This window comes from Cebidichthys violaceus, unplaced genomic scaffold (assembly GCF_023349555.1).
Source record: "Cebidichthys violaceus isolate CVI_PGR_0920_01 unplaced genomic scaffold, fCebVio1.0.p SCAF_25, whole genome shotgun sequence".
NCBI lineage: Eukaryota > Metazoa > Chordata > Actinopteri > Perciformes > Stichaeidae > Cebidichthys > Cebidichthys violaceus.
The window spans coordinates 2,923,812-2,940,770 of record NW_027176428.1 but is presented as its reverse complement, the minus strand read 5'-3'; the positions used below and the strand labels follow the sequence as shown (position 1 = coordinate 2,940,770).

General features: G+C 41.3%; 1 protein-coding gene across 2 annotated transcripts; it reads right to left on the bottom strand.

Moving 5' to 3' along the window:
* Positions 1-358: 358 nt before the first annotated feature.
* Positions 359-16,066, bottom strand: ell2 (elongation factor for RNA polymerase II 2). 2 transcript variants are annotated; one of them, XM_068720109.1, is made up of 12 exons: positions 15,892-16,066; positions 12,663-12,710; positions 11,729-11,853; positions 11,451-11,614; positions 8,625-8,884; positions 8,135-8,259; positions 7,507-7,579; positions 6,738-7,419; positions 5,345-5,417; positions 4,783-4,954; positions 3,225-3,269; positions 359-3,103 (listed from the first exon to the last, which is right to left on the bottom strand). In XM_068720109.1, exons 1-12 carry the CDS (start codon positions 16,063-16,065, stop codon positions 2,987-2,989), a joined length of 2,058 nt encoding a protein of 685 aa, XP_068576210.1. In that variant the 5' UTR covers position 16,066; the 3' UTR covers positions 359-2,986. The 2 variants fall into 2 exon arrangements, with proteins under 2 accessions (XP_068576210.1, XP_068576211.1); XM_068720110.1 differs by having other exon boundaries at positions 6,738-7,416.
* Positions 16,067-16,959: the final 893 nt, after the last annotated feature.

The following is a 16,959-nucleotide window of genomic DNA, read 5'->3' as shown; positions in this document are numbered from 1 at the left end:
ACCAATGTACGTTTTACCAATCACGTTTAATAATTGTAAAATGTGAGTCATAATGAACTAGTGTAATATTCTGCACCATACAGTAGTTTGCCAAAAGGTTCATAGGCTACTGGTGGAGCTAAATGTTTATGTAATTCCATTTCTAAATGCAACCGTCAGCGTTAATTATCTGTGTGTGACTGAATACATGAACGACTTTAGGGACACTAAATTAACTGGCACGTCCTCAATTGGATAAGACACCTTAACTACTTCATAGATCGATAGCAGGCGGTGCTTCTGCTCTATTCTAGGTTTCTACATATCAACTATTTCAAATGAATGAAAAGGTAACCACAAAGACCATACAACAAAAGACTTTCCAGGTAAAACAAAATTGATTTTTATTGAAATGTCTTGTACATTTTCAGCTAGGCAGGATCAGATTTCACCCAAAATTCACTTGTTTTTAGGTGGTTTCCTCATACCTAAACGCCCCCGGCAGCGTTTTCAACTTCGTTGCTTCCTCATTAAGACTCGATCAAACCTCTTCCCTCCTTCCTCTCGCTACAATGAGTCAAATAATTCATGTCAATCAGACCCAATTTAAGTAAATTTGCCGTTGATAAAGACAGAGATGTTTGGAAGGCTGAGAAGAGGACACACACTTGATGGTTAACACTTTAAGGCTGCATGTACAGCCCTAGCCTCCATCAGTCATTTAGCTGGAGCTGCCTGTTTTGACTGCTAATTCTGGGAGATGACCATTGCAAGAGGGGGAAAAAATAAACCAAAACACTGACCCTGTAGACCTCAGCCAACGTGTAACTCAAGTAGAGCCTGAACTCTTGTGGACATTTTTTTACTTGCAGTTGTGACACTTCCAAGATACAAGTGCTGCTGTTCTGTCCAAAATAACTTGAGACAAGTTGAGCCAGGTGTGTAATTATGTTAAATTGATTCTGACAGCTGCAGAGACAGACTGTCTGACGGAGTGCCACAACCAAAATATGTGTGAAATAGAATAGACCCACATTTACTTAAATCTGTTTCTGGGGAGTTCTCAATATGGGACACAGACTCCTACATGTCCACACCATCCGAATATATAAATCAGACCAGACTGCCGAGTCAGCACTTTTCAGTTGCTCTTTCTGTGGGGTCACAGTGACTCAGTTCTTCCTCACATCCCAACATGTAATGATTCACATATTCCAGTATTAATGTCTCTTAAAAATTAAGCCCCAATGAGAAATTTTACTCCATGGATGCAGTACCAGAAAAATATTTAATTTTTGGCAAACATTCTAACACAGGTTTGTAAACAATTTTCCCTTGTTGAAATAAAGACTTTTCATAGAAGCCATTCATCCATCCATTGAACTAAATCCATCTCAAATGTTGAAAAATAATTGAAAAAAAAATAAAATAAAATCTTTCACTGCTCTGCAGAACTCAAACTGAGAATCAAATACATTTTAAATCGTAATACAGATTTGTCCTCTGGTGGATGACACGTTTTCTTTGCTTCTTTCTAACAGAAACTGTTTGCCGCTGGATAACGCTGAAGAGGAGGGCGCAGTCCTTCACCAGGAGGTCTAGAGATGAACCATTCTGAAAGATAAGGATATTTTGTACCTCTTCAATTAAGATCAGGTACTGTTACTCCAGCCAGGTTGATCCTGAGTGCTCTGGCTGGTCAAACACTATAGCAGCTTTTTTTGTTGTTTTTCATGTTTCTCACTTTTTCTCCACATTTCTGTTTTTCTTACACCTGTCACTCCACATTCTCTCTCTCTCACACACACACACACACACACACACACACACACACACACACACACACACACACACACACACACACACACACACACACACACACACACACACACACACACACTTTGTAACACTCCTTTCAGACTTTACATCCCTTCCTTCATTCAGCTCTCCGACATGCACACGCACACACATCCTGTTTCCAGGCAGTTATAGTTCCTTTGTGTAGCCTGTGGACCCTATGGGTCGGCCCAACTTGACGTTTCTGGGTGTAAACACCTTAAGGCACCCATAATGCACCATGGACACTAAACACTGTTGGTGCCAGGAATCCTGCCCCCTACTGACAGGGGGGTCATACTCCTTTGAGTTACCCCACCCTCACCAACCCATGTGGCCAATACAACTAAATTTACAATTCATGCACACATACTGTTGCTTCTCAAATCGGCTCAATTGATTTCTCCTGCCCGTCTCATTTCCTTCCCTTTCAGCCTCAAACTCAACAACAGTACTGTGTTGAAGCAAGGTAATCCAGTACAGTTTTTAGGAAAAGAGAGGAAATGAGGCAGGTGAGACATCTTTGCCAAATGAGATGACATAATGGATCTTGCGTGCAAAATGGCTTCACAAAGTCAAAACACATAAGGCCCGCGGTAATTTTTTTGCATTGTTTTCAACAAAAGTTAAACAATATATCATCTGCGGACTCTTCTTTGCACTACGAGTCCCAAAATAAATAGATCTCCCTCTTTCTTTTTTTTTTTTTTTTTTTTTACTTAAATACAAGTTAATATTTTCTCTGATGCTCAAAAATACTTTTTTTGTTCTTTTTTTTTTGCCTGAAGATAAAGTCCTTCAAAGATTAGAAGAGTTGACGTTTTTTCCCCACAAACCCCTTCACACATGCAGGCTGCATCTTCCACCGGTCCAGTGGTGTGAAATTCAAAAAGGAGCCCAATTAGAAGAAACTTAGAGAAAGCAAAAGATGGGGGGTAAAAGTCAAAGTGAGATTTTTCAAGATTGCAGGCAACAATGAAGCCAGTGGAATCAAAGAGAGGAAGAGGAGCAAGGAATGAAAAAGGATGATGGGGGGGGAGAGAGGAAACATGGTGGGGGCTGTTGTGGAGGCAGTAACTGAAGGGGTGTTAATAAATAACAGCCAGTTGGACACACCCTCCTGGTTTGACACTCCGTTCTCAATACTGATTAGTGAAGATGTGCTGCGCTCTCAGCACCAGGCCTGGGCTCTGCGCTGGTCAAAATCAGCTATTAGCCGCTTGATGTGGGCCAACTTGTTGTGCAGGTACTCGCAGCGCTGTTTCTCCTCGTGGTAGTTGGGGCTGTGCTGTAAAACAAAACACGCACATAATATCACCCGAACAGAAACCACAGCTGTGTTTGACAGAAAAAGTTAGTTAATAGTAAACAAGCATCATCATAAGACAGAAGTCTGTAGAACTACTCACTTGTTTCATCTTTTTGTACTCTTTCAGGACTTCTTCTTGCACCTTCTGTAAAAATATAAAAAATGATCACTTTTAAATATAAAAAATGAAATACCTTGCATTCACTATCTTTGTAACAGGAAAAAGTGTTGAAAATGTTGTGAATGATACATTTAGCTGATAGAGACATCAAAACTTAAAAGTGACATCTTTGCGATAACTTGGCGGCTCTGAATGTCTGATGACATCGCACACTAAACGAATGTGCTGCCTTGTGATTGCAGATTAATTGTATTTTCTTTGTCTTATCTGCTATATACCAGGAATGGACAAAATAATAGGAACACTATTAAGGAGACTCAATGATACTATATCGAATTCTTCTATGATTCTGGTCCATTCCCAATCTTCATCTAATAGAACAATTTTAACTAGCTACCTTTTTTGAGAGTTCATGGAATTGATGGTATTTGCCTTTTAAAATGACAAATCCACCGCTCCATCAGGATTATAGCTTTGTTTGTACAAAGCTATAATCTTTGTACAAACAAAGGCGGCGTAGTGTATCCCGAGTATGTACGGAGGCATTTATGCTCTATGCGCTGCATTAATCCCACATTAAAAAATGTCAGAGGGCGTACAAACAAAATTAACTGTCAAGAATCAAAAAGACAACGAGTGTAGCCCAGAGATAAGCCCAACTCTGTAGATGTAACAGACAAAAGCTATAAACCAACCTCCACAATGCAGAGGAGGGATTGTAATTATCTGTAAACTCATATCTCATATTCATGGACAATTTTATTGCCTTTCTACAAGCCCTGTAATGAAATAATTAAAGTATAACATGCATTATAACTAGTGCTGGGCAATGATTACCATTTTTAAATCACATGATTTTTTTATTGTTATGCGCAAAATTCAATAATGAATTCAAAAGTAGTGTATTGCGCACTTTTATTTTAAAAGTACTGCTATATGAACAAAAGTGCAATAACACGACAATATGTATTTTGATATTGTCACGTTTGATCCTGTAACGAGACGATCGCCAGACGAGACAGCGCGCACACACACACACACACACACACACACACACACACACACACACACACACACACACACACACACACACACACACACACACACACACACACACTTGTGTTAAAAATGTCCGCTTAATAATAAAAAAAAACGAAACACTGCGTTAACGCACGATAAAATAATTGTCAGCGTTAATTTTATTTTAATTTTAAAATTAATGTGTTAACTTGCCCAGCCCTAATTATAACTAAACAAAAGGTTGAATATCCTGTAAACAATTTGATTTGCCAGGCAAAATATTTACTCAAATGAAGATTTTAAAGACCTCCTGTTTCTAAAACATTTAAAAGCCAATTGCCCTTCTTTGTATAAACCCTAGACATGTTAATAGTGCTTTGTCACAGTCACGTGATCGCACTCGCCACGTTAGAAAAAAAACAAGCGCCGCAACCACTATGCGCACCATGCGCCGGCTGTGATAACGTAACTTTTCAGCATGTGGACACCGGCATTAGTACAGTGTATTCATGCTGACCTGGTATTCTTTGGTGCCGGGTGCCAGCTTCCGGCACTTGGCATCCAGCTCAGTGAAGCGGCGGGTGATGTTCTCCACGCGGGCGTGTAGCTGGCGGTACTCATCATACTCGGCATTAAAGTCGTCCTTGTAACTTTGCCGCTGGTCTATGGACATCATAGGCATGTACTTCCTGTAAACACAGGAAAGGAAATTTAACTGAATGATTCTTTTGAAAGTCGTGGAATAGCAAACTTTCCTTGTTTTAACATACACCTTGCTAAGGCCTGTAGTCTTTAAAGAAAGGTGAAAATCTTGTTTAACAACTTTTGGAGCTTCTCTATTTGTGCAATGGATCTCTGCACTCGTTACCAGTTACATGAGAAGTGAGAAAACAGCTGTTGGACAATACCAGTGTGCTCAAATGAAACATTTGGGGTTTTTGCTGCATTTCCTGTGTTCTCATTCTCAAGCTTGGGTCTCTTCTCAATGTCCTGTTTAGTCGAATGTTTCAAATTGTGAAAGGAGAGACCTGAAAGGTGAAGAGGGTCACGCTGTGGGACAGTACATCAAGATTACTCACACTACATAGTCGGGCGTCTCCGCTGTGGGGGAGAATTCAGTGGATTGGACTGGTTTCTCTCTATCTGAAGGGCCTGAGGAGAAAGAGGAAAGTGTAAGAATGTAAATACTGCACTGACAATGAGGGCTGACTGCTTGGTTGGTCGATATGCTGTCGTTCTACCGAATAGTCATTCGTCAGACAACCAATTACTTTCATAAGCAAAAAAAAGAGATTATTAATACATCATCTCTGGGACGTGTGTGAGAGAGTTCATGGCCTTAATGAAGCGTTACTTGTTTTGCTGCTATTCAGCAATAAAGAACGTCATTTTAACAATTATTTAACCTAGATGTCTCTTTACTGGTGGGATGGGTCGTAGGATATTAAAAAAAAAACCTGCGCATAAATTCTTGATAAGCTGTTAAGGGTGAACATATCAGAAGTGTCATTCTATATGTTTTGTCTGATAAATATTCAAATATTTCGGTTTCTAATATAACTGCAACCCATCACTACAGCTCATTCCATATTCACACACACACACACACACACACACACACACACACACACACACACACACACACACACACACACACACACACACACACACACACACACACACACACACACACACACACAGACACAGACACAGACACAGACAGACAGAGAGAGAGAGAACCTCCCCATATTTATATATCTTATAAATATGGGGAGGTGCTCGCTGGTCGCCTTTGAGTCCGTTATCATTTAGGCCGAAGTATACAATGATTAGGTAAAAACTTTAATATGTTGTAAATAGCGTTTTATGTATATTTATAATTAATTTAGGGTACAGGATCAACGCCTCAGCGTGTTCAGACAACATCCAGTACATCAGTGTCATTAAAGATCCAACTATGTGGTTTGGTGGGATGGAACAGACAAAACAGAGATAAACATCTGTAACATGGTGAGCAACAATCCAACGTCAGAAAGATAATTTGGCTGGAAACTTGGACAGCGAAGGTATGTTAGTCACAAGACATACCAATGCTGCTGGTGCAGTGCACCGGAACAAAAAACTACAGACTATCCCGAAAAAATACCGAAAATGTGGTCTGAGCGCAACCCCTAGACAACCACATGTACTCAAGCTCATTCAGTGTTGATATAGATCAAAGTAAAATTGATTATTACACCTTATAGAGATGTCCCCTACACTAAATGACAACACACTGATTAACTAATTGACAAAGTAAACCCTGTAATAAGTGAAATGAAAGAGAACAAAATGAGAGCATGGAAAACAAATACACACAATTAAATATTTAAAAATGTGATGTGCAAGCTGGAAAATGTTCGACAGTAATTGGAACGTACGGTCATTTAAGTGATGCCGATAGTTAATAATTTCATGAAGACAGGAACACACCTTGATCTTTGTGAGGGTTTTTGTTGATAACTTCTCGGTTCTCTTCTTCTGCACTGCGCTTCTTTTTGGCTCTGCGAGTGTCTTCGGCCGGCTCTGCTACACTGGGAGGACTTATGCTACTTTTTTCAGTCCGTTTCCCTTTGTCCCTCTCTCGATCCTTATCTTTGTGCTTCTTAGTTTTCTTTTTGAACTTCTTGTTGGTACTGCTGGACAAGGGAGGGCTGGTGATGACAGTGGAGGTAACTGTGAGGGAGGTGCGAGGAGGAGGGGGAGGAGGAGGAGGGGGAGGGCTAAGGGAGGCGGTTGGTCTGGGAACAGGGTGCCGATAGTGGTCCTGCAGGGTCCTGTCAGAGGAGAACGGGCTGGGTGAAGGGTCTCTGCAGGAGGAGCTCTGGTCCATCGGCAGGTCCTGGGTGCCGCAGCCCTCCGGGGTGCTGGGTGAGTTGGAGTTTGAGGCTGGGCTGGGCTGCTGGTGGGAGGGTGCTGGGGGGTGGGACGGGACGGTGAGATGGGTGGGAGGGCCAGAGTTGACGTTGGCGGGTAGAGACGAGCGTTTAGAGCTGGGGCTGCCCTCGTCCTCGGGGCGGTCGGAGGAGGCGGCTGGCCCACGGTTGCTGAGGTGGGAGATGCGGGCTTTCTTGGGTGCCAAAGGATCAATAAAGTCAAAGTCTGCCTGGCGCTTCTGGAAGAGAACACACAGGACCTATCTGAAAAACTGCATAATTCACTGTGGGGGTGTGTGTTTGATGGTGTGCATTTGCTCAGATACCTGGGGGGATGTGGGGACACCGTCTTTGGGAGAACTGCTTGAGGAGAGGGTCTCAGTAGGAAGACCTAGTTTGCTGTTAAAGGAAATAGTGTCATCAGAGGGGGGCATGCAGTATTGATGTAAACTTACAATCCATCCAACAAAATCAGTAAACTGACTGCTTTTTCTGTACTAATGCAACAGAATTCAAAGCACAGATCTCTACCTATAAGGCATTGTGTCAACGCACTGTATTTATATAGGGTAAACTGAAGAACATGAACCCCTAACATTATTGCATTAAACTGTATAGTTGTTATTTTTTCCACCCTGTCTTATGTCTAACATAAGGTAAATAATTTATTACTGTAAAAATAAAACCTACTTGTGTGCTACATGCACTATTGTTAGACTTAAAAATGCTGAACTATTCCTTTAACATAATCTGAAGGATTGAAAGGTACCAGTTACACAAATAGTAGGATCCACAGTAACCAACATTACAGTTATATATATTTAGACCGTCACACATTAACAGCCACCTTCAGCCTTTATGAACTCCATACAACGCAAACGCTTTGTTCGTTCAACAGAGTATGGATTTAAGCTCAGAAGGAAAATAAAATGCTCAACAGGCCAATTTATGTACCGAGCCAGGATCCGGTCGACCTGCGACTTCTCATCTTCAGAGTAGCCGGGCCAGTCTCGCTGAACGGCACGATAAACAAAGTCCTTCAGTGAGTAAGTGTTGTCTTTCGGGTTAAGGTTCGCCACCTGTTTAGTACACAGAGACACACGGTTAAAAGCATGAGAAGCATACATGTTCTGAAACTTCACATTTCCTGCGCTGCCTAACATCTGTGCATGCAAATAATGTTAAAGAATTAGGGGGCTTGTTTTATCATCAAAGTGAATGAATGAATTTCCTCTGACAGATGTGTATCTCGATCTCATTTTTAAAAAAGGCAGGTAAGAACATGAGGAATACCAAAAAAAAAAATCAGCTGTTTAGATACAAAAGTTAGCACTTCTGGATTTTTCTGTATGATGGAGGATGTGTAAATACTGGGTCACTTCTATTCTAAGTGGCATTCTAAATATTAACAAGGCATATTTTAGCATAAAAAAATTGACTTTACCTGTTGCAGGGTGGTCCCCAATGAGTTCCGGTCCTTCTGGTTGATACCGTCCCGCTGCAAACGGGCCAGCACTTCCAGCTTCTTGTAGGACCTGAGCGCCAGCAGGTGGATGATGCGGTCCCTGAATGGCCTCTGGGAGACGGGGTTATTGGAAAGGCACTTGCGAATAGTGTTGGCTGGGTTGATGGGTGTGGAGCGCTTGCGCTCTGGGACCACGTCCTGACCCGATAGCGCCGGCTTACGGATATGGACTTGCTTTCCTAGAGACGGAAAGTAAAGACAACGTTAAAAGCCTCTTTTCCCTCGCAGGGAAGTTCATCATCACACATTTTTATGTTGTCACATATTTGCTCAACAACATTCCTGCCTACTATCTTCATCTCACTTACTACTTACCTGCAAACATCACTACCCATCCATGAGAACAATAAGAGCTTAAGTGTGTGGAGTTTGATTCCACTCAACTCTTAAAGTAGAGCCATTCTGCCATTAGTTCCAGATGGCCACAAACACGGCATACTTGAAGCCAATAAAATAGGACCGTTTCCCTAAAGAGCAAGGGAATGAGACATGCCAGGAATATTTGATAGACTGAGAATTTAGAAACAGCCAAATCGAACCCAAGCTCACAGCTAATCTCACATTCTGCTGCAGCAGAACTACAAAATATTAGGAGAGGCCTGTTATGGCTGCATGCTCAAGGACCTCTCGTGTTTGTGATTACTTACACTTTCTCAAAACACCTTTTATTGTTGGTTGTATACTGAAATTGACTGCCTGCTGACACCTTACTCACTACTCTTAACCAGCCCCCCTGCTAGTCGGAGGCTGCTAACATCCAAATTATGATTGGCCGGTCAGCGATCATGGTCCATCAGTTGAAAACCAGGCCGTTTTGATCTGCAACCAGTAGATTGGTGCATCTCTAGCACGTTAAAACCAGTGTAAACTTAGCAAAAAATATGCGTTTGAAAATGTAAACCTAGTAGTGTGGCTGTAGGCTTAGAGCAATGCTGGCTGGAGGTGTGAGCTTGTTGTCTAGTGACAGGTGAAAAGATTATGTAACAAAGTTTCCTCCTTCTGAAACAATCAGTCTGTACATGGAGAACAAGAGTAGTAGCACATAGAAGATTAAATGCCACTGATTTCAGGACGACAGGGGTTGTGTAGCTCTCATTACAAGATGCAGGTTACAAAGAGGAAGATAAAAAAGGTACAGACTGTAATTAACAGCCTGTGAAAGTAAGAAGCCCCCCTTTGCATTAGTAAATAGGGTGCTCGCTGCAAACCAGCTGCTACAAGCTCCTGTCCCACCCCTTTTGTCTGCTGCTCCTCTCGTTTCCCAGTTTCTATCTGGGCCAGTTATATGCAAATGTTCCCATGGGCCCCAGAAAAACAGGCCTGAGGAGGTTTTATGTCATGTAGAAAATGTGAGGACTGAGCTAGACTTTGATTCTGGTTTAAACAAGGAACTCTTTGACAAAAGGCTTAAATCCTACGAACTAGTTTGGACTATGCAAGCTGAAAAAAAGTATTAATTGTTTTGTTTTTTAAGACACTTGTTTGATTAGGTCATCCCACCAATCAAGACAATATATAAATATAAATATAAAAATGGCAACCATTTGATATTTCTTAAGAACTGAAACATACGACCTGAGGCGCACCAATATTTTGGGGACAGGAATTAAGGACAGATTGAATAAGTTTTTTTCATTCACATAATAATAATAATAATAATAATTTTGTCTAAAAACCTCTTTTCCACTGTGCTAAATTGCTTAATAGACATTTTAAAGGATGAAGATAAAACATCATTAAACATGAATTAAAGAACTTAACAAAAATCATTAGAGCAGATGTTTTCACACAAGCCAGATCGGTGAAACAATAAAGTGGTACATATTATGGTTTAATACATTTTGCATGTGGGTAAAAACACCTTTTTAGAGCCACCAATCTGGACAAGTACTGACGGTGTGTCCATTTTTATTTGTGCTCTATAATAATCCAATCTGTTTTAATTAACAGTAACCTATTACCTTTTTATATAATATTGCATCTCTAGTGGGGATTGACATGAAAATGAAATATTTTGTGGTTTGTTAGACTTTTGATTAACAGACCATTTTCACATGATAAGAGGCTGAGTGAGGCTAGTCTTCTTTTGTGGTTTCCATTACTGGCATGCACAGTTTTTCTTTATCATATTATCATCGTCCTAAAAAGATGCTGAAAATAAGACAGGGAAGGAAACGAGAGATTACATCAGCAAGTTGTTTGGTTGCAGATCCCTTGCCCTACCTGCTCAGAGTTGGATAAGACAAAGGGATGAGGCTGGAGAGAGAGTGACGAGCCAAATTAGATTAGAAAAGATTACTTTTTCTCTTCAGCTTGTGTGACTCAAACCCAGGCACTGTGGGCAGGAAAGTTGTGCTCAAGTGTATGGGAAACATGAAAAGTTCTGCTTGGTCACATGTGATATGTGCTGAACAACAAGCGGCGCCTGTATTGAGACACTTCTAGTAGAATTTTGGCAGGCTGTGTGTCAATAAAACAGAAATAGCTTCTACAGCAACCTTTGGCCCTTATCAGTCAGACTGCTAATCTGAAGAAGACTGAGATGGCAAAATGGCTGAATCAGCTGTAGCAGTGGGTTGGAATAGGGTCAGGCCATCAGTTTTCAGTCCCTCAAAAAAAGGGAACCAAGTTTGAAAAGAGAGGAAAGGTATCGCTAAGACGTAAAGCTACACTGGTGTCCGAGGATCCGACCTGGCATCTGACTGTGGCCCCGTGCAGAGGTGAGACTGTAGTGAGGGGCCTTACCTCTGTACCGGCCCCCAGGCTTTATGACTTTGGTCCCACGTTCGCGCGTGTCCTCTGCGGCCTGGGTCATGCGTTCCCGGGTCACCTGGTAGGAATCATTGGTGGCACACACCGTGACCTTGTCCTGTACCGTGCCCAACAATGCCAGGTGTGAGGCCCCTGAGCTGGAGACAAAGAGACAGTATGAGAGGATGTGTGCGAGGCAGAACGGGATTACCTTCTAGCAATGTGTAGTAAGACAGTAACAGTTGATTCAGCTGGTCAGTGATTACCATTACCTCGACACATACTGCTGGATGCAGTCAAAGCTTCCCTGAGGGTTGTCCTTGCCCACGTTAGACAGGTAAAAATCAAAATTCTGGAAGGTGTCTGAGGAGGAATCTGTCCTGGGAAATTTAATGCGCTGTAAGAATTCACACACACACACACACACACACACACACACACACACACACACACACACACACACACACACACACACACACACACACACACACACACACACACACACACACACAAGGGAGAATAATACAAGTTATAGTATCTATTCACATCTGAGAATTTGAGATAATTAATTGAGACGAGATGGAAAAACAAATACATGTTAATTTATCACTATGAAACTGCCATATGCCAAACCACCATCACATATTGTACAGCGGCAGGATCTACATCTGAGCTGTGTGGTTGTATGTTTGAACAAGGGAGCTATCATGAAACAAGGTCTCTTGAGGTTTCAGCAGCTAAGGGGAGGCCTTATGGGAGTCATGTGCATCGTGGACCAACAAGCAATGCAAAACAGTGCACTAGTATGTCATTCAGAAGGGTCTGAAATCTGTGCCTGAAACCTGAATGAAATACTGTGTACAGTACTGTTACTGCTAGTACTCCTACTAATAATAATAATAATAATAATAATAATAAAATTCTGGTGACATAGATAAGTGTAAACTGAGCAGTAGTTGAGTAGATGATTAACTTAACCGAGTCAGAAAGACACTTGCGTGGGGCCGCCTCAACAAATACAACTCCGCACATGAAAGCGAAAACAGTAAATAAAGGAATTGATTAATTACTTCATAAATAACTTATTAATGGATGCCAAATTAAACTTCCATCTTACAACCTGAAAACAGATATACGGTTTTATTTAATGCACATCGGGTATTCACAATACAATCATGTGACCCTTGTCTTGGGGGGGTTACTTACCCCTTGGAGTCCCTTGAATTGTATCGTTGGCTGCAAAGAAGGTACATTCTGAAAGTGAAGAGAAACAACTGTTTAAGCCCCACTAACACTTTGGAAATGTAAAGGATTATTGGGAAAGCAAAACCAGTCGGTTACAAAAAATAGCTACATTCAGAGTCTAGAACCTGCAGAACATGCCACACCATTTGACTGATACTCCAAAAATGTGGTTGTAGAGACAGGAGAGCCTGGGGGTGCTGTCACGCCAAGCATACTTTAAACCATCGACGATACATCTTCTATTAGATGTTGCACTTAAACATAGCGTTAAGAATACAGCCGGCAGCAAGGTAATAACTGACATGCACATGCTTTCTGTGCCTATGTGAGAGAAAATATTTTTTATTCATAATGCAAAAGGGGTAAATCTGAAGAGCCAACATTGCAGAAAAACAATCTCTCTCATTTCCATGCGGCTGAATCTGTTAGCAGTATTGTGCTATGTCAATAAGAATTGATAGTAAACGGTTATTTGTATCACTGATTACACTGCAGATCATTTTATCAAGTGATGGATTGTTTTGGGGTCAGAAAATAGTAAATAAAAATGAGCATGACAATTCTCCAAACCCAGGTGATATCAATCGCTTGTTTTCTCTTAAACCTAAATACATTCAGGTTACAATTACATGAAAAACCAAAACAACAAATCCTCACATTGAGAGGCATAGGCTAGGAAATGTTAGGTGTGTTTACTTTAAAAAAAAAAAAAAAAGAAAAAAAAAAAAAGGACAAATGAAATGATTACAATTCAATTAGCAACAATAATTGCTGGCACTAATGGCCTGGCTGCAGAAACAATGGGTAACTGTCAGCCCCAAATACTTGATGACAGTCCACTGGCAGCCAACATTAGGGCTTGGTCTCTACAGAGAAACCAGTCAACTTTACCTCCATCTTCTTTTTAAGTGGTTCAGAGGTAGGCGGAAAGAATGTTCACTTTTATCTGAACACAAGCAGTGGAACACTCAAATACAGCAAATATTTTTGAAGAAGATATTTTTGAAATGTCTTTGCTTTGTGGAGGTTTGCAGGTTTGTGGAGGTGGCTACTTGAAATGGAGTCGACGGCCACAAATATGCCGTGGCTGCTCTGATGCTGTATAGGTCAGGATGGAAAAGCACAGGACGTGTTCTTCACAAAGCTGAGGAGCCAGTTGGCTAGATCATAGACTTCCAAAAAGTTGAATCAATGTGTTTCAGAGGAATTTGCATTTTATTATTAACAGCTTCTCTGCATTCTTGGAAAGTAGAATTATACTTGCTAGCTCATACTAGACACGAGATGCAGATAATCTCGGATTTAATGTGCGTTTCTTTCAGACTGAAAGAACCATGTCATGGTTAAAGCTAAGGTACTCCAAGCCACTGACTGACTCCCTCCCCCCACTATCTCCACACACACACACACACACACACACACACACACACACACACACACACACACACACACACACACACACACACACACACACACACACACACACACAGTTCTGATCACATTTCACATCACCACAGAAAGACAAAGATAGCCAGCTTCCATAGTTCGATGACTGGTTGAGCTACAACACACATTACTGAGAGGGAGAGAGAGAAACAAAAAGCAGGCAGTTTTCGGCTGCTCAGTCAGCAAGAGATGGCAGGCTGCCGTTCAATGCAGCGCACAGACCAACATTACCACATCCAATAAGGTTGTAGCATGGACGGTCACAAAAGAATTCCTTCGACTTACCGATGATTCAGTTTGCCAGTTTGACACAAACTAACTTAATCATTTCAAATTGTGATCCATATGTCAATTCGTTATATGGGGCTCACAGTGAGCAAAGGTTTCATATACTGGTGTGTGTAGTGTGCGGCATAAATACAGACACACACCATGTGCCATAAAAAGCTGTCACAGAGACCTCTGAACAGTACAGCCCCATACAGTGCATCATGTCCTGAGCAGAGACCTAGGCCCAGTCAGTAGGTTATGTAATGCCGTTGTTGTTGGCAGACTTGAGGTCAGGTAACTTGGTTTCAGGCCTCTGCAACCCAAGACTGCAGAGGTCCAAATTAGTTTACCTTTGTAGCACCTCAACAAGATTATGCCATTTGTACGGTTCAAGATTAACAAGTTATATTTAATCTACACAGGTATGCAGTGAGCTATTAGCGCACAGTTTCCAAAAGCCTCATAGTCACTGGTGGTGTCAAGCTCAGTGGTGAAATGCAGTACACAGAGCTAGAAAGTACATGAATACATTGTATTTTTAACAAAATGACATGATAAAAGGTACCATACAACGTTATTTGCAAATGCTGGTCAACTCCTCTCATGCAGCTTGAAGTATCTGAGGGCATGCAAAAACGATTTAAAGAACTTGTCAAACGAGCTCAAACTAAATATTTGTACTGTGTAAACCTTTGAGGCAAATACTCAAAACGTACACATCCTGTAGCTACAGTGTGATAGCTCGTTTTAAATCTAAGTTAATTAGCTGTTACGGGATGGCTTCATACCATTGCCAGGATGTGATGTGACGTTTTACAACTAGCTAAAACTTCTAGCCATATGGTGAGCTGACCAGTCATCGACGTGCGTGCGCCACTAACTAGCTACTTATCAAGTCAAAGTTAAATTGTCCTCAACTTATCCGTAGTTGTACACCACCCTCTGCCATATAACGCTTCAACCTCGTCGAATAAAAGTCCATGTTAGTTATGTAAGCTTTTACGTTTAACTCAGTTTAATTAAACTTGTCTGGTGACGAGTGCATTCGTCGTAATGACATTAACGTTATCACTTTCCCAATTAGGTCAAAGTAACGTTAGTTTGGAAAGAAAACTATGGACTTTACTGGCCAGCACAGCTCAGGATAAGGGATTCATACTAAAGTAGCTAGAGCTAACGCTGGCTACTTAAGAGTGTAACTTTACCAACAGGTTTTCTAAATTAAATAACAATTGTCAATTCGTACAATGGGGCCAGTGCACACGGCCAAGGTCTCATTCGCCTTATTCAGTTGGTCAATATAACGACACAAGTCTAATACAGTCAAAAAAACAAGCAAAAAGTCGCCCTGTCAACAGCTTAGCTAACTTTGTAGCTTTAGCTGTGCGTGGCAGTTGGGCTTCCCAGCTGAGACGAGCTGTGTCAGCCCGAGAGTCCTAGCTGTTTAACTGAAATAAACGGCTGTTTCACTCACCATACAATTTTGGTGGCTCTCTATGGCTCTCAGCGCCGTCTCGGTCAATTTGACGTGTAATACGGTGACTCTATCTGTGCTCTGTTGGCCACAATTCAATCCATACCTCCCATCCTCGGAGAGCGCCGCCATCTTTACCAGCCCTCCACCATCGTCCCTTTGAGGCTGGAGCATTTAGCGGCCCAGGCTCCCTGTGCTCACCACTCTGGCCCGGGGAGGGACTACAGCCTACAGGGCTGACAGTGTTGGATTAGTCGTGACTTGCTGCTAGCTTGTTAGTTTTTCACTTTCCAACCACAGTGAACTTACAGTAGGCTTGTAGCATGTATACTTGTGCTTTACACTGTGGTGGAAAGTTATTATAACATTTATTCAAGTACCCTACTGCGCTTGTGTAGGCTACAATATAGAGGCAACATTACTTGTGCTTTACTTGAGTGTTTCTAGTGTAGGTTACTTTATACTTTTACATATACAAGAGTATTTCTACTCTGCGTTATTGCTACTTTTACTATTTTGTTAAAGTAAAAGTTGTTGGTACTTATTTCGCCGCTTGCTTTTGTGAGGAATTTAAGTTTTCTGAACATAACACTTTAGAAGTTATTGTGCATAAGAAGTGTACCATGATTTATTTGTAGGCCTACAAATGTTTTTTTCTATCCATTTACAAAACCAAGACAGCCTGTTGTCATATTTGATCTTTTAAAGCCTTACTCACAGAAACATTTCAGTATATAGTTTCCATTTTTTCTGTAAGCCCGTTGCCTCTCTCTGTAGTTACCTCTTGGCGAAACTGCCCCTGCCTGCTGTGTTTTTGCTGACATGTCATAACTAATTCTAGCCTACTAAATCTGTCAAAAGTAGCTTCTGTAGACTATACTTCAGTGGGAACAAAACTTGAATCAAATACGGTTTAGCAGGCATTGTAATAAATATCCGCATAATCTAAAACGATACGATTCTGAACTACTTTGCTAATATTGGCTTATACTTTATAACATTTTGCACATACTACTTTGGGAACTGCTTTGCCTATATGTCACCCTATAATCATCTTTCACATGGTTC